Source organism: Lepisma saccharinum, chromosome 2 (genome assembly GCF_977018435.1).
Source record: "Lepisma saccharinum chromosome 2, izLepSacc3.1, whole genome shotgun sequence".
NCBI lineage: Eukaryota > Metazoa > Arthropoda > Insecta > Zygentoma > Lepismatidae > Lepisma > Lepisma saccharinum.
The window spans coordinates 151,673,301-151,693,090 of record NC_139230.1 but is presented as its reverse complement, the minus strand read 5'-3'; the positions used below and the strand labels follow the sequence as shown (position 1 = coordinate 151,693,090).

General features: G+C 35.7%; 1 protein-coding gene across 1 annotated transcript in view; it reads right to left on the bottom strand.

Moving 5' to 3' along the window:
* Nucleotides 1-5,525: 5,525 nt before the first annotated feature.
* LOC145984150 (uncharacterized) overlaps nt 5,526-19,790 on the bottom strand; it is a 40,331-nt gene continuing 26,066 nt past the window's right edge. Inside the window, exon 2 of the mRNA XM_083117617.1 lies at nt 5,526-11,355. Coding sequence (XP_082973743.1) covers nt 8,891-11,355 — 2,465 coding nt within the window. The 3' untranslated portion in view covers nt 5,526-8,890. The remainder of the gene's footprint in view (nt 11,356-19,790) is intronic.

Sequence of the window (19,790 nt, the reverse complement as noted above, 5' to 3'; positions counted from 1 at the left end):
CAGTATTTTATCCCCATCACTTGACTACTATAGCCGGGTTCGATACCCGGTGGAGGCATATAGTGGTTCAGATCCCACTTTAAACTGTAGGTCCAGTCCCGATTAGCCTTACTGTGCATAAAGTGGACTTAAAACACCAACTCAATCAATCAATCAATTGACTAATATAGTGCAGGTCTTGAGTAATATGAGATCTGGCATTTGTTATGAAAACCAATGTACAGAGTAGAAGTTTAACTTAACTTGAGATTTCAAGCAAGCCCCATGCAAAAGTTTCAATAATGATCTTGTTTCTTTTTCCTACAACACTTGCAGCAGACTATAAAGGCTTTTATCATTAAACACGATAGAATTGTTGCTATTTCTGTTCATTTTTTGCTCTTTTATAAGTATTTTTCACATTTTTCTTTTTAGTGGTGGAATTAGCAGCATTATTCAAGTTGTTAACAGCATACAAACTGATAATGCACAAAAACAATATCCACAAGAAAACAAAGTACAACAAAATGATGTACTGTAGCCTTTATATTTGAATGAGACTATTAAAATGTGTGTGTCATATGTTTTATTATTAAAATGCCAATGCATATTACAAAACATAATATGCCTTTTTTTAATTATTGGTATATTATTGTCACCAGTATTCTACCATGAATGACATCTTTCTGTAGATATCTTTCGATATACTTAATGGAAACATGATATCCACTTAATGTTTCATGGAACTGAGCATATACCCTGTGAAAATTCGGGGACTACAGCACTGGATGCAGACCTGGAAAAATAAATATTATTGGAAGACGGTAGTGTTAGGAGCTTTGATTTGGCTTCCAATAGTGCTGAAAGTGAACTTGATTTTGCATAAGAAAAGTTTTCTTCTGTTGCAAATAACGAGGCCGAAGATGAAGAGGGAATTTCTGTGACAGAGAGTCATAGTGATCCTGTATGGCAGTAGCAGAAACTGGAAAGCATTTTTCGAGGTCAAAATTACCTTTTACAGAGCAATTAGAAGTTCAAAAGAACTTTGGTAGACATTTTCTTCTTATTTTTTGATGAGGATATGATGATTATTGAAGAAGAGGCATACCGGCACACAATCTAAATCAATGTAATTAATGCAACATTTAAAAACAATTTAATTTCACTTAGAAATATCAATGGTGTGTGTATGCATCTAAGGATAAAAACATTTTTTTTAAAGTAGATTGAACCTTCAAACTCTTGTTATTGAGGAAAAATCATGAAGTCCAGCATCTTACCAACTGCTCTTATCAAGCTTAAAAATCATAATACTTGCACAAGCAACCACTTATCCACATGCCAGGCACATATTTGCACAGGCTGTGCATGATAAAATAAATTTTGTCTAAACTCTTGTGAAATTTGTATATTTGTATTAAAACTTAACAACAATTTCCTCCAGATGGAACAATATCTGGTCCAGTAATTAAAAGCTGACATAAAAATCTCCGATTTCAATTTGAGCATGCAGAATTGTAAATATTCTCTAATTATATTTATCCAATTTACATCATGTTTGATTGTGTATTACAGTTCGTTTGTAGTTTTTGATTTCATGTAAAACATTCACTGCAATGCAGTTGTCTTTACATTGATTAATTCCAGTTCATGCTGCAATGCTATGTTGTAGTAAGTAAGGCAAAGTTCCCATGCACATTGCAACATGCCATGAAGGAACATATAGCGAGATGTGGAGGTAGGGCCCCACACATTCCCGATCAAGACATTTTTAGAGGTGGCGTGATCAGCACCATGCTTTGGCTGCCTTTACCCCCCTCCCCCCAATGGTTGACATCGAGTACTCGTTTATTTGAGGCTGGGTGAACTGCAGAGCCATTTATATGCAGGGGCAAGGGTGGAAAAATTCCAACCTTAGATCATTCAGGCCGGGAATCAAACCTAGATCTCCCCCATATGGTAGTCAAATATTCTACCAACTAGACCACTATAGTTTCCAATATTATTCTGAACTTTAAAATATTTCTGAGTGGTCAATTAACAAGTTGCTAAGTGTACCTACATATGATGAAATACGTAGTACCAGAGCAATTCATCATAAACAAAACTACTCTACTTGATGGCACATATGAAGACATCATTTTCTACAACACAGAATACATCACACGACTAAAGGATTCCGTGGAAAATTTACAAAGCTCTCAGGATGTTCACAGTACTATTTTGCAAATTTATGAATACATGGGTTTTCTACATACTTCCTCAGTTAGTACAAAAAAAGAAACAGTATTTATCACTAAAATTTTATTTTTATCACACATGTGATCATATGGGAACAAAAAAACAACCTAAAAGTAGAAAAATAGGAGGACTGTTCAATTTCTCCTTTGAGTTGAAATTAAAATGTTTACTGTTAACAACAATACACTTGCAGCCAAAGAAACTAACTACAGCAAATGAAAACTAAACACTTCATAGAAGTTTTACAAGAAACTCAAAAATAATCAATAGAGATACACTCTACAAGTACATGATCAACAACAAGTTATGCTTGTAATTAAAAAAAATTCTAACATGTTATGAATAAACACAAATGTCAAAAATATAATAAAAGTAAAATGTAGCATTTAAGCAATTCATAAAAAATTAAAGCAAATAGAATTATTACCCTACTTCATGGGACAGGAACACATCATTTATATCTTAACCACAATTAAAAATGTACATTAATCTCTTACTATGGCACATACAATATTTATATATCATGAATATATCAAAGAACTGACTACTGGCTATATGAGGAGTTTCAAAATATGTAATGTCATGAAGCAACATGGTCACTTTAAACCAATTCAATCAAAATGTAATCTTGTCATCATGCATTAAAATGGAATAAACAGTGTTTTCATTCAAAAAATTACATCATAATAAAATCACTCAAAATACTGCAAAACAAAATACAATTTTTCATTGATATAATTATTAGGTATTTCTTGAGCCAGATTTACACTTACCACTTAACGTCTCTGCCAATGTACTTAACACTTTACATTTTAAATTATATTTTGCTCTTTGATTTTCCAAATTTGAAAGATATTTGTGTCAAGTTGAAGAATGAAACTACAATACATTTTTGACAATATGGTACTGAAGGAATGTAGGAGGAATAGTTAAAACATAATATAAAATGCTGAATTACAGTTTTAAATATGGCACAAACTAGAATTTTAGTTTTCATCAAATTCAGGAATGAGAAAAAATAAAAACTAGGGAAAACTTTGCACTCTGAATGTAGCAAAATTATATACTAAATTAATAAAAAGCTGCATTTTCCCTTACCTCAACTACAATGAATAACTTTCATACATCTTCCAAAAGAAATCATACACATTTTTTTTTTAAAAAAAAACACTGTTGAACAATGTAGAACCCAGATTAGGAAAGGGTTGGAAGAAATATTGAAAACAAATAAAGTAAGTGTAAACAAATTAGATACAAATTTGCAAGTTTCTTTCTGGCCTCTACAGTAAATCTGGCTCCACCTACAAACTTAATTATTAAATCTTTGGTATCTAAATAAAATACAGAACAGTTAACACTCACAGCACATTTATCTATCACAGATTAATAAGCATTGTTTTTCTTTGAAATAAAGCTTCTTATATTTCACACACACCCACACATACTGAAAGTTAAACTGCCATTAGTTTGTGCAAGAACTCTTCAAAGATGAAAATATCTCTCTTTTATCTCCAAGTTCAAGATTTTGGTGTTAACTTTATTAAAAATTAGATTACAAATAAAACAAGGAATGATTTCCACGTGTCCCATATTTTGGAGAGCATATAAAATGAAGGAGTTTTTCAAGTAATATACACATATATGCATACATGAAATTCGTAAGTACAATATTTCATGCCTTCTCAATAGAGTAATGGTAATTTAGTTGCCTTGTGATCAAGGGGTCCTGGGTTTAATAACTGGTGGATGTACATAATGGTTTGGATTCCACTTAAACTGTAGGTCCAGTCTCAATTAGCACATCTGTGAGATGTCCCAATTACCCTATCTGTGTCCAGTCCCAATTACCCTATGTTTGCATAAAGTAGACTTAAAACAAAATTTAGTAAATACAATATTTAATTATTACTCAAAAATTGCCATAAAGCACTAGGTTCATCATTACCACTAAAATTTCTACTAGGAATTGACTTATATAAAATTCTTACTAGTACTGATGAAGTAATGATATTAAATTTACTGATAGTAATCTGATATAAAATTGCAAATATTCTTTCAATATCCTCTTATTTAATCACTACTTGAATGCATATTAGCACATGAGTGTAATAGGTTTTGCCTTAGAAAAACAAACTGCATATTTACAAATAAGGGTATATGAATTATACCTTCCTAATTATAAAATAACAAAATTGCATGTTTTTGTACTAAATTACATGCTATTTGTGGAAATAGCAGATTGGTAAAATTATCAGCAATTTTACCAATAAACTAATACACACCAATATGCCTATGTTGACCAATATCAACAGAGAATTAAATCTGTTCTATCATTAACTTCAATTACCTTCATTACTGAACATGGTTTACAATGCATTGTTTTGCTACCTCCCTCAAAATATTATTTTTTAATATTTTTTAAAACCTGCGGTAATGATATTAGAGTAATGTTTAAATAGTAAGTACAGCTCACCGCTCACGAGAAGATCCCCAAACGAAGGGAGACTAGGAGCAGGTTTGAAGGGAAGGGGCAGTCCATTTGCAGATTTTAGGGGTAGCAGAAAACCTTACGCTGCGGTCTAGTATCCTTTTCAAAGTGCGTGGGAGTTGATTTGCGTCAATTACGCAGAGCGTGTGTCCACAGCAACAGTTTGCTGCTTTTCTTTCAGTGGCCAGAATACTTTTGTATTGCTTATCCTGTGCATTATTTAGACTGCATTTCAAAGAATTTTAAAAATAATATACAGCATTTGGTGAGCTTACAGATCACACACCCCTGTAAAACAATTTCACACCGTTTCCGTATAACTAATAATATGCCTCATTATAGGGATATATCTGAATACTCTAATATTTATTCACTATGCCCACAATATTATAAGGTTGTGAAACTCGGGTCCCTTACTTTAAAATAATAACATAAATTGACATTCTGCCTTAGAGTTGTTTCTTCCAGGCCTAAAGTCAGGAAACCGTTTTTGTAAGGTAAGTCGTTACTAAAATCACATTTGCGTTTCGGCATGGTTCAGATCGCTGATTCACAGAACTTCACTTCTCCACTGCCATGTAAGAACTAAGAGTACAGCAGTTAAAAACTATTGTTTATTTCTGAATTCTGATGTCCTGAAACTCAAATCAAAGAAAGCCGCGGCGTATCGCATATTCTTACCTATTGTTAGAAACTTGCTGATCACCATGAGCTGCGGTAGATATCACAAATGCTTTGAAATCAAAATCTTACGCGACGAGCGGCGACAACAGAAGTGACGCAAAAGTCCAACATTTCTTCTTGGTTGGAAGAAACATTTCTTGGCTTTGCGCTTGCAACTGAGAGTGTCGTATTTCTTTACTTCGAAATTGAAGACAGAAATCATATTAACAATTATTATTAAATAACACTTTGTTACTAATCTTGAAGTTAAGCAGTTGTCTTTGTCCCAGAAAAGAGAACATTTCCAAATTTTCCTAAAAATCTGGCCGGACTAATTTTAGGACTCGAAAAGAGGATGACTTGTATCACTGCATCCGTTACAGCAAGCCCACATGTGTTTCTCACTCAGGGTGCACTCCCCTAACCCTAATAGTGGAGTCACCTGTTGCTAAGAAATGCACTTCCATTGGGGATCATCTCCTGAGTGGTGAGGTGTATCTTTTGGCTCATTTCCTGGTTGATATTTTGTGTGCTATCATGTTTTTGCTGTATTCATGTTAGTATTTAAAAACAAATTTTTAAAGATATACTCATTCCATAATGCTTAATAATGTCATAAATATTATTCTAGGAAGTTTTGAAGATTTAGCATCTGAGCACATTTCTACTAATGGATTAAACAATTATCCGGATCTACTTTAAGGTATAGCTATCATCATCACCATCACAGATCAAGGTAATGTTCATTCAGTTTTCAAATCATCAAAATTTCAGATGGGAAAAATTCAAACATAATATAACATGTATAAAAGTATTAAGTAACAAAGAAAGAAAACTTTCAGTATAGTGAAAAATAAAAATTTCACTGATGCTCATCTAGCTTAGAGGGAATAAATAATTGTAAGCTTTTGTTTCACAACCAGATTGAAGTATTCAACTCTTTAATAACTGTATGAAATCACATAGCAGTAAACTGATAAGTCATTATTGACTGATGATTGGCTCTTAATTTGTCTCATCCCTACTGCATTCCCTATATGCATATTTACTTTAGCATTTAAGAAGTATAAATTTTCCAGTCAAATTAAAACCTTCAGAAATGATGCATTATTTGCAAAGTGGAATTTGTGCATAAGAGCAACAACACAACCTACCAGAAAAGAGAACAGTAATACTAAAAGGAAGCAAAAGTCAATATTCAAATGAAGCTTTTTTTAAAACATATTTGACAGCAATTTTCAGTTGCAAGATTCATAATTTTCTCGCTGACAAAATTCTGCTTTTCCAGGAATTTTTAAACTATCGTAACCCTGCTCTCCTTAGGTAATATGTATTTTAGTAATCATGTAACTAGATAAAACATATGTGAAATATTGAAGTAGATGAACAGAATATTTACATGAGAACAGTAAATTTTTTTAATGAAATGATAAATATTTTATTATAAAATTTTACATTACTGAAATATTTATGACAAAATCTGCATGCTCAACTTCACAGCTGAATTTCCTACAACTTACAGCAGCAATGATTTTTATACCCTTGCATTCAATGAAAGTTTAAGATGAGTGTAAATATGCTTGATAGACAATTGTTTTAATCCATCTAAACATTCATCTAAAACTCGTTAGCACCATTTATGCTAAACTTGGAGATAATTTGTACTGATATATGAAGCTTGAAAAACAAAACAACAAAAAAACACAAAAAAAAACACTAATTTTATTTTTGTTTATGTAGCAAAAGAGGGGGGGAGCTTCAAATCAATGTACCATACCCTGTTATATGTTGGATTTGAATGACATGAAATCAAACACACAAAATTTGCAAATGCCAGAACACACACTACATTATGTGAAGTACACAGGTCTGTGTAATGAAAAAGCTATGCAACTACCCAAATTAAGTACACATTTTACTTAGATTCTACCCAAAAGCACACTACACTACACTACACTACATGTAAGAAGATAAAATAATACAATTCTTCTTTGCCTGATGAAATCAGAAAAGCTACTTCCTTGCAAACAACTTTGTTCCCTTCCAAAGTTACAGGTCATGTGAAAATACTATGTTTTAAAGTACAGAGAACACACTCATCACCCTGAGAGTTTTATCTGCCTATTAGCTACTCAAAAATTTAATTTTCTTTTCCTTTCAAACACAATTCATCCAACTTCAATTGATATTGATATTTACATTTACCTTGTATATCAAGCAAAATATGAAAAATTAAACACAACCTAATGAGGAATCAGAATGTTACCTAACATACTATATGCACTTTAAGGTAGTATGTATGCATCAACAATGCAAACTTTGTCAAGTAAATTAAACTTGTTGGCCAATGATTTATCTGAGCAAATTTTGCAACACAGGCACTTGCTTCTATAATATAGTAAGAGCCATGTTGAAAAAAATATTATTATGGCTTCAAGAACAAATACCTCTGCTACTAAATTCATCCATGTAGTTAAATGACCATCAAGATGTTGAGCAAGTTTTAATCAACATAAAATACATTATTTTTAAAATATGAGTGATATAATGAAAGATGTATAGCATATAAACATATACTGCTAAATATGAGAATCACTGCTGCATTAGTTTGGATATTATTTTTGTGTTCTTTACAAATTTCAATGTACACAAATAAAAGTGTTACATGAATGATTCAAATATTTTCAAGATGTATTTGATATTGCAGCAAACTTATTTCCTTTGCTATCACTATATTTATTATTTGTCAAAATTGTTCTCTTCAACTTGCAGCTGTACACATATGCATTTGTTTTCCTACAATGTCACATTTCTATTTGCATCACATGTACAGTCTCCAACACTTCTGGGTTGTAATGATTCCATTGATTTTCAGTGGTTTCATTACAACCTCTACATGTTCATGACTGTACAATCCATCCTGAAAGTATTAACACCATTTTATTCACACCTTACATATCTCAGACTAAATTCATTATACAGAGTTGTAAAATTTTCATGTTAATGATAATACCAAAAGTTGAGAAGAACATTTTTCACGTTATGTGTTTTGCTTAAACTTTGCAACAGTTTGATGATCAAAGTGAATTATCTTCATCGACTTTCACTAGAAAATAATCTCAATTTTGCAGAAAAATAGAACAAAAATTCCATGTCCCTACATGCTTCGCATTGTTCCACACTTAAATTGAGTAAAAATATATATCTGGTATAAAAAATCATATTAAAAACAGCTAAGTTCCTACCAATAGATATCTCTTTTTTACGTGAATTTTAAACAAATATATCAAGTACTAATATCGATGATGCTCTTCAATCTCAAACAATTTTCTCATTGTGTCAAAAGTGAACTTATTAAAGCTGTTCTTCATAATGTAATTATGTCACTACTGCACTTTGTGCTTGTGGTTCCAAATTCAATTTTTTGTTAGAGGCACATCATAATTTGGATTTCAGATATCCATGTCCACTAGCCTCAAAATACATAACATGTCAATTACAAAACTATAACAAAAATCACTATGGAAGTTGATGTCCTTGATGAGGGTGGCCATTTAACAATCTGACCTGCTCCGTGCTGGATGATGGACGACATCTTAATGGAACAGAGTTCCCAGTTGGTGACATGTCTATCATATCTTCCTCCTCGTCATTTTGGTTAGCCAATTGATACCCATTGTTTCCCACTGCAGTATATTTTTCACCATGACGGGAAGCTAACACCCACATAACTACAAATGTCACTAAGCATAATGTATTGGTTCCTGTCATTGTGTACATCAATATCATTGGGTTGTCAATCATGATATGTGTCATTGTAGCAGGGAGAACCATTTCACCTAAAGATGATCCAACAAGAAAAGCAGCAGCAATTTTGTTGGATACGTGTATATATCTCTCAATCCAAAGAATGCCTGTTGGAAACATTGAAGCCATTCCGATTCCCAGCAAAGCGGAACCAATCCAAAAAGCTGTTTCCGACTGATTTGCCACAGCTGACTCTATAGTTGATCCTACGGTGCACATTAGGAAGTTCAGTAATAACATTACAGTTGGATTCAAGCCATTTGCGCAGAATATAGCAGCAAACCTTGTGGCTGCAAATGATCCCCAAAATATTGCAGTAACAAAGGAACCACTTGATTTCGATAGATGCAAATCACTATTTACTGAAAATGTTACCAATAACTGTCCAAATGCGACCTCCATTCCAACATACAGGAAGAAGAAGAAGGACATCAGAATAATTAAGGTGATCTTCAAAACAGGATCTGAAATCTTTTTGACATCTGTACCTTCCTCTTGCTTTGACTTAGGATCTCTAGGGTTGTGGAACAAAAAACCCAAAAATACCAATGCGATAATCAACATAAATGTCCCAATAATTAAGTATACAAACTGGATTTTAGTGACACCATATTTTTCAATATTCTTTGCAAATATATCAAAAACGTTGCTCAAATTTTCAGTGTCATTATCATAAGTGCCAGGTTTAGGTATGTGATGTTTAGGTGTAACCATTGTTGTTGACACACTAGAACTCTCCGATGTAATGCTGCTTAGTACAGGTGAATCATTTTTCTTTGAAGTAACACCACTGATGCTACTCTTTCCCACCGATGTATCAGATGTATCAGGTTCAGGTTCTGGTTCAGGCTGAGTTTTGCTTCCATCATCTTCAACATCAAAATTTCTTTCTTGATAATTACTATCATCAACATACAACTCTCTATTCCTTACAGCTTCATGTGCTCTTCCTGGTGTTGACTGTATGGAGGCAATTTCAAAATACGGTAGGTGACTTTTAGCTAATGGTTTTTCACCTGTCTCTTCATTTTCAGTTGCTTCTTTTATCTGTGAGAACACCTGGGGATTCACAGGAAGACTGGATTGTGGAATGTCATTATGTTTAATAGAGCTTTCTGTGTTATGGACTGCAGTAAGCGTTGAAGTTGACTCATTTGGAACAGATACGTTTAGTGAATCATCATTTATCTCATGTGAGGCAGTTGTGCTATTCATATCTGACTCTGCAGCAGAAACTGAGCTCAATACTGCTCCAGTACTTGCGACTGTAAAATTTTCAGGAGTTGTACTATAAACTTTAGCATCAGTTGAATTGGTGAGAGATGTAGTTGAATCGAGATTACTGCTGTCAAACATTTCAATTCTTGTTGAAGTAGTAATAGCAGCAACATCATCAGAACCATTCGCAGGCGATTCTGTTTGAGAATCTTCCTGTCCTGTGAAATTTCTTTCCTTATAAAAAGGTACACTATCATTTTGATCAGATGAGACTGTAGGGTCTAACATAATAGTGGACATAGTTGTTGTCACGGCAGAAATTGAAAGACTGTCTGTTGTGCTTCTGGTGGTAGAAGATGGAGGAATAAGATCTTCTGGAGGTGGTTTCCTAACATGTTGCTTGTTCCAATCCTTTGACTGATCTAATTTACTAGCATCTGTATATGATGGCTTCGGTTTAGGTGCTTTCTTTTTCGTAGTACTCTGAAAAGTACTGGTTTCCCATTTGGGACTTGGAGACACTGTAGCATTGCTGTTTGAAGAGGAGTTAAATGAGATATTAGTGGCAGTTATTTGACTAGAGTTGAGTCCATCATCTACTACAGAGTAAGGTGACACAGAAGATATTGACACCATATCATGATCAATCACTGACTGAGATGTAAAGTTATCATGAACATTCAGCAACACGTGATCATCTCGCTTAGATCTATCCAGAGCATAATTGAAATGTTCCACACTAGCAACAGCATCGCCCTTAAAATTTGAAATATGGAGAGGATACTCTGGACCTGCCAGTGAAGCGTTGGTTTCAGTTGTGCCATTAACACTCATCTGCTCTAGGAATGGCGCAGCCAACAGTGGAGCAACTACAGCACCTAAACCAAAACTAAAATGTAGTGCCTGCATGAATGGAGCACTGTTTCTTCCCCATAAATCCAAGCAAAGGACATTTCCACCTTCAAATAGAAAATATACATACACATATAAGATATTTCATAATTACAGAATCTACACTATGCACAATGAAATACTTCAACTTACGCAAACTATAAGGAATAAACATAAAGCACACAAACATTGACATTGCATATGAACTTAATGGAATGTTGTACTTGTATACAATTTATATACCAAAAGCAATATAAAATGGCTAATATTTAATGTAAAACCAGAGGGTGGCTACAGACAAGTAGAAATGAAATTCCATGACTTTTCCACGTTTTCCAGGACAAATTTTACATTTACCCTGACAATGATAAATTAAATTCAAGTTTTTGTAAATGGAAATAATAAACTCATACAGCTCCCAGGAATGGGTTGTATTAAGTACCTATATTAATTTACAAGAAATTGACTTAATATCTCCACGATTTGTATTCAAACTGCAAAATAGTGAATTTGGAAAATTACCATATTTACTCATGTATAATGCACACTTTTTTCCAAAATTTTTGCCCCCAAAAACTGTGGTGCGTATTATGCACGGAATAATTCAGACAGCCAACGTGAAACCGTACAGGGTCATTACATGGTTTTGGTACACTTGCATTGATTTTTCATGTTTACAGAACCCTATCATGTTATATATCGTTGTAAAGCTTGAATCCTGCAGTTTCTGAATATGGAAACAGTATTCCATACAAGATAATGACACAAATGTGAAATCCGGCTGAAATAAGTTCATCAAAAAATGAAAAAAACGTTCTGATTTTTATGGTACTTTGGATGAAAGAAAACAAGGAAAATGATAATAAAAATTAATATGTATTACTGGCCAAATAATATGACATACATGGAGTGTGTAAATTCCTTAATGGAATAAATCTTGTGCTGCTAACTGCTATTTGGAAGGTCCTGAATATGCCTCGTATAAATGTTACATTAGTCACGGAAAGAAAAAGTATATATTTTGAAAATGAAGGAATGAGCAATTGAATAGGTATGACGTCATTCACTCTTGATCAGCATAGCAACAGATTTACAACCTACAACTAAGAAAGCCATTTCTTGAAACTGGATTGCACTACGCATTATATACGATATATAATTTTTTTGTCACTTTTACCCTTCCAAAACCAGAGTGCGCATTATACAAGCACGCACACTATACACGCGTAAATACAGTATTACAATTGACAAGCTAGAGAGGGATATTTACAGGACTTTTTTTTATATGAAGGCAGTTTTAAATAAAATATTTGATTATTTTTAAAGTTATGATTAAATGAACTGAGTGAATTAGTTCTGAATGAGATTAGTGAAGCACCATTGATGAAAAAATAAATTTTGTAATTTATTCATCTTCTTTAGCCTTTCTTGTTATTGTATCTTGATATTTCCACTGAGCTTTGGAACCCTCTACTTGCAAGAACCATGAACGTAGACTCATTTTATAATGCATTAACACTTGTATCCTATTTCTCTCTTCTCTGTAAACCAAACAATTTAATCCTTGCTCACATGAAAGAAACTGACAGAGTGAATTTGTGGCTTGTTAGATGCACACATAGTGTCTACTTGGCGATAAAGAAGAAAAAAAACTAATATCCCTTAAGCCTACTCTTCGGACTAAATGCTTGAAAGTGAATTGAATAAAACAAAGTGTCATATTTCCTTACATTATTAATGGACTTCTCCTACAGTACATACATTCACAGTATATCCAAGTACTATGAAATTGACAACATGTGGTTACCATTATTGCTGGCAAAGAGGGTATATTAAAAATTCAATGCAAGCAATTTATAGAAGGGAAATCTACTGCATTGTACAGGTGTCTGATTTAGCTAAACAAATAAAAACAGGAACATGTGGTTGATTACAGCTTCCGGAAATTTATATATGAGGGCCCTCCAGAAGTAAGTTCCAATGAAGTCCATATGCATCAGTAGTAGTCGAAGCACGACACACATGTGCAGGCAGGAAGAGTTTGGTTGTGGTTGTGGTGCAGTCACAGTGCGGTTATTTTGGGACAGTGGTAGGCAAAAGATGGCAGCTCGCATACAGTCTCTCGTAGACTGAGAGTAATGTGCGGTAATCAGATTTTTGCACACTCAGAAGCAGACACCAGCAGAGAGCCACCAGTAATTGTGTGAGGTATATGGACCAGACATCAGGAGCGACAGTATGGTCAGTGCAGACAATTCACAGAAGGTCAATCCAATGTGCATGACCCCAACAGATACGCCCATGTGGGCTACTTTGCATCATTTCAAGTGAGAGATCACCAGCTGTACAGCCACGGCCTTGCACATACAGACTTTCACCTCTTTCTTCAGTTGAAGTGGGTTCTGGCAGGGTAACCTTTTGACAGTTACACTGCTGTACAGGTGGTTCCACTTTTTGGTGCTAGACACATATGATATGGACATACAAAATTTAGTTCCATGCCACAACAAATGTCTGAACAATGGTGATAAATATGTCAAAGAGTAGGTTAGAAGTCACAGAAACTAATACAAAAAATGTCAATTACTACTGATGTTCTTGTTTTATTTGTGGCTAATTGGTAGGGATCTTAATTTTTCAGTGTTATTTTCCCCCCAAATTAGAGTTTTTATTTTACTGTATTTTCTGTTTCCCTTTGTTGTGATGTTATTCAACTGATGTCAAAGAAGAGTTCAATGTTATTGTAAACATATGTTAACCCCTTAAGTGTGGATTATGCTAGCTGTAGTAAAAACAAAAACATTAGAAGAGGAGGAAGAAGATGAAAAAGAAAAAGCAGAAGAAAAAGAATATAAGTTAGACACAAGAAACATTGTCTGCTGTTGTGCAGTGTAGTTCATTCACAATAGAAAACCTAAAATATCTCTAAAGACACAAATTTGCGAGACGCGAACATTGAGTTGCACTTGTCTGAACCTTTGTTTTAAGTCCACGTTATGCACACGTTATGCTAATCGGGACTGGACCTACAGTTTAAAGTGGGACCCAAACCACTGTGCAATGTGCCTCCACCAGGTATGAGCCTGGGACCCCTTGATTACAAGGCAATTGCATTACCACCATGCCATCAGGAGCAGAGTTGCACTTTTGTTGATCTCTGAAAGCTTGTGAAAGTGAATCTGAAACAGAAAAAGAAGAAAGAGGAAGTGAAGAGAGAATTTTGCTAGAAAAAATCAATTTTCCCATACTGACTTGCACAGAAAATTACACACTTAAGGGGTTAACCTGTGCAACACCAGTATTATCTCAGGGGGGGATGAAATAACCTTCATATGCATTGCTACATTAAAAAGATAAAGTGAGCCAAAAAAGTAATAAAATCCAGCGGCATCTTTGCAGTGGTGCAGCAGTCTAAGGCTCCATTTTCGCATGCAATTTTTGTTGGGTGTCACATCCAACAAATGCCGTACACAAAATATATACTGGGACATCCAAGAAACAGTGGATTCATAAGAATGCAATGCATGTTACTTTTGTTGGATATCGCAGAATGACAATGTCAAACTGTGATGTCCGACAAAAAATGCATGCATCAATGGACCCTAAAAGTTTGTCCAATGATATGTCATACCACATCAGACAAATTCAGATGTATAAGGCTTCGTTTAATAATGCCATCTGCCACCAAACTTGACATTCCTTCCACTAACGGAACCATGAAACTGATTTTCAGGCTACTCCTTAAGCTCCTCAATAAGTCACAAGGGCCAGTCAAGAAAGAATGAGAATCAATAAAACAGATGGCCAGACATTAGGTAGGGTATCTTTCAAAGTTGTCTCCATCGAGTTGAATGCACTTGATCCAATAGGCCTGCCAATCTTGTACATGTGCTTGGTTCCATCCTTTACAGAAATGCTTCTGCCTTCTTCATGATGATTCCACAAGAATTAGAGAAGTTGATATGCTTATTCATTTTAATGCAGAAGAAATCAAAACTCTAGGAATATCCTGGGATCCCTCTGTGGACAGTTTTCAAATTCACATCACAAACATCACTGCTAAAATGATAGATCCAATGGATTTATAACATCATTAAGCCTGGTTTCCATGATATGAAAAATTCAATAAGTGACCAAGGCAGAAATTTATTTTATTATAAAGCATAAACTAAGCGTAACGTTTCAACCTTCTAGCAAAGTCTTCTTCAGACTCTGCACCAAGTAAAGAAAAACAGAGAAGAGGAAGAGAAAGGAATTATCTAAGCAGATAGGAAGGGAGAAGAGAATACTAGTGAGAAAATGGAAGGAGGCCAAGGAAATAGAGAAGAAAGGTGAAGAAGACACAATGAACTGGAATGGGGGACTGAAGATAAACAAAGAATGGAAGAAGGTGTTAGAAAGAGTGCAAAGGACAAGAGAGAAAGAGGAGAGAAGAAAGAAGAATGATGGAAAAAAGAGCGTGAGATAGAATCCAACCACATTCTAGATCAGTGGTTTCCAACTTCAAAAGGTCCGAGGGCCAAAATTATATCCAGCAGTTGATTGGCGGGCCGCATTTGGGGGGGGGGGGGGAATTAAAAATTACAAAGATTGTATAAGTACTGAACAGAAAATTGAGGCCGATCTGCTTCTTTCATTAAAGTTGGAATGTCCACTTCAATTTCTGTATTTGAAAGTCTCAGAAGGTGAAGCAGTGAAGAATCTGCCAGTCGGCTTCTGTAGCGGTTCTTCATGAACTTCATTGAAAAAAAAAAAAAAAACATTTTCACACGTGTATGTACTGCCGAACATCGATGTCATTATTTGCCCAAAACTACGAACAGAGGCCTGCACAAGACCTGGAGCAGACCCGTTCGCGAGACATCGCTCCTGAAATGCCATGCAACCTGCGCAACACCCTCGCTTGAGCAGCTTGTCTGGCCACCTGCCCAGATCGTTCCTGGCAGGCATTGTAGACCCGCCGGGTACCCGCAGTCTTACAATACCTAGTAGATCTCAGTTCGTTCTTTCCATCAACTGCAGGCCACTCCCTCTGCATGACATAGTTGCGTCGAGTAGGAACTCCACCGGGCCCACACCGTTCTGCAGTGTTGCCAACTGCAATAGATTTTCACTACTTAAAAAAGGGAACTCAAAGCTTCGTAAGCCACATCACCAATGAAATGAGATTTACGAATGTTGCTACCCCCCCCCCCCCCACACACACACATTGAAATAGGTTTTCCGAGGCACAAGATCCATAAGTATATGTCGTAAACAACCAATATACGTATATATAGTGATATAGGGCAAGACTGAAACATGTCACGTTCGACGCTGAGGTCGCGAGTCGAACAACACATTGTTCTACTGCGAACATCAGGGCCGTAGCCAGCCAGGGGCATTGCCGTTACCCTCGTTTGGGGGGGGGAGCAAGTACTTGGATAAACGTGCCAACAACAACAATCACAATAATAGTAATAAAGTAGCATGAAGGCATTATAATCCTCATTAATCATGCAAAAAGGGGGTAGAAGTCGGTTCTCACGCATTTGTGTTGAAACAGAGGATTAGAAATATTTTTTTTTCAACACGTTAATTTCACATTAGCTAATAATGGAAAACAAGCACACAAACTGTTTTTGAAAGAAAGAAAGTGCATGATAAATGCATTCCGAATGTACATACATATGGCATGTAAAATTTCCATCTACAATATTTTCTTTTCACATGGAGCAACGTATTACATAATCAATTCATCCAACTCGTAACAAACCAACATTAATAGCAAATAATATCACGGGCCGCCATAGCATTCTCTGTTTTAAAGCTTTTCTCACTTAGATCGTTCGGCGCTCAGGGCCGACTCCCGCTACCCCTCTGCTACGGCATTGAACTTAATAAGACTGTATAATATTTTATAACATATTTCTACTTTCATAAAATTTGAAATGAAGGGGTTGCAATTACCCCTCCATTCCCCCTCTGCAGGTGCTCTTGGCCGTCTGGAATGAAAATGCAAGAAAACTATGAAAATTAATTCCATCTTGAGTACCCTTTAGCCCTGCTACTCTTAAATTCTGCTAGCCTGTTTTTTCTTGTACTTTAATGTTTGACCCGCACCCTGACCCCTCCGCTAGACTGAATTTCCGTCCAAGGTTTTGAGCAATGCACCCTGACCCCCTCTGGTTGTGCCACTGCGTGACTGGTTAAGGCACCATGCAATGAAAAACAATTATTTTTCAGTGAGGAGATTTTTGTTTGCTCGATCATTCATTTAGATAAATGAAGCTGTAATATTGCCTGCATTTCCTGGCAATAAGATAAAAACTGCTTACGCTGAACTGAAATCGCTTAGTATATAAATTCTCCTTTGAGGAGAGAGCTCCTCCTAGGACTTTCTAGGATTTAGGAGCTTCGTAAGTAGGCAACACTGGTTGCAGCCGTCCACGTGGTGGTGAAACACCTGGAGCGACACGCTGATGGAGGGCTGTTTCCTTCCAGCAGGTTTTGCAGGTGCCCGGGTCTTGTTGAATGCCCAGTTACCTTGTAAGCGCAGAGCACCTTGAAGACCAAGAACACGGGTAAAGACGCAAGTCGACTTGTTGCCGTGGGCAGGCAAGCAGTTATACCTGTCCTCATGGGCAAGCGGGCAATGGGTAGGTAAAAGGCAGACTATGCAGGCCTCTAACTACGAAGGTTTGGAAAGCGTTCCTTTGAAAGGCATTCGAAAATCTCGGGCCCCTTTTCTTGCCTAGTTTGAAGGAAATCGCCTTGCAAATCACACAATTCAAGTAGGAGAGAAAAGCTTCTTGTTCTTCAATGTTAATGCCAAGAGGATTGCTAAATAGCTGGATGCTGCTTTTAAGTTCTTCAAAATCTTTAAATCTGAAGTCAAACTCGTGCATTATTTCTTTAATATTTGCACTGAATTCAGAAAAGTCCAGTGTTTCTTCATCTTCTGCTAGCCGCCAACAGCTTGGAAAATGGACCAGGTTATTCCTCTCCAAAGTAACGTTGAAAATCATAAGTTTATTACGATTCCCTGCAATTCCGCATAGCGAAGAGGTGGGAAGCGGGCAAGTTCATTCCGCATAGGGAAGGGGTTGAATGCATGGTGTGAAGAGAAAGTTACGTCACTTTAGATTCTTCTGATGATCATTATTGACTGAAAATCAATTCTACCTGTGATATTGTCTTTCTTCACAGAGCTTCCGTTCATTTACCAGCAAAAATAGAACGTATTTTAATAAAATTACATGAAATTAATGTGTTTTGCAAACAGGCTTCGCGGGCCGCAAAAAAAGTCATCGAGGGCTGCATGCGGCCCGCAGGCCGCCAGTTGGAAACCCCTGTTCTAGATGGAAGAAAATATGTTTAACCTTTTAGGTGAAAGTAGAGTTGACAAGGGAAAGTCAGCTGCTAGAATGTTCCAGAAGAACTTTCTAATAGTCTAGAGGTGAGTAATGTTTGTGTATATATATCGTCCTGTTTTGTACCTTGTTACATTTGTACTTGGTGCAGAGTTTGAAGAAGACCTTGCTAGAAGGTTGAAACGTTACGTTTAGTTTATGCTTTATAATAAAATAAATTTCTGGCTTGGTCAGCATATTGAGTTTTCCAATGGATTTGTTTTCACCAATGGTCATCATGTACAAATCATTTTTACAAAAGACGTGGATCCAGAACTTAGAGTGGGATGATGATCTCCCACACCAATTACAAGAAGTTTGGAATCATTTCCATTCAGATTTAGAATCCGTCAACAGAATTCAAGTTCCCAGATGTGTGCTGATTGCAGGAACCATTCACAATATTCAGATTCATGGTTTCGCAGATGTATCTGAGAAAAAACATGAGAAGTTTTGTATACCTCCAATCAACAACTGCATTTGTTATTCTCTAAGTCAAGAGTTAAGAAGGTTACAATTCTGAGGTTGGAAAATTGTTGAACAAAAAAATCCCAATTTTGAATCTAACCATTAGCAACATTTATTTATGGACAGACTCCAAAATAGTCTCAGCATGGTTTTCATCTCTGGCTAATAAATGGAAGCCATTTGCAGCTAATCATATAGCTCAGATCCAGGAGCTTACACAAGTCAGCAACTGGAGACATATATCATCAGAGGACGATCCCACAGACCTCATATCAAGAGGAATTCAAGCAAATTGCATAGAAAAATGTTCCTTCTGGTGGAAGGACCTGAATAGGTGAAAGCAGTCATATTTAGATTGATTGATTGATTTGGTGTTTTAAGTCCACTTTATGCACAGTAAGGCTAATTGGGACTGGACCTACAGTTTAAAGTGGGATCCGAACCACTATGTGCCTCCACCGGGTATCGAACCCAGGACCTCTTGATTACAAGGTGATGATGCTACCACTGCACCATAGGGGACCCCCGAGTCATATTTAGGGTCAAAGCCCAAGTCATCTACTGATTTGCTCTCTGGCCCCACAAATGAAAAAAATAATTAGCTGTTCGGAATGAAGGAATTCACAATACTATTAATAAACTAT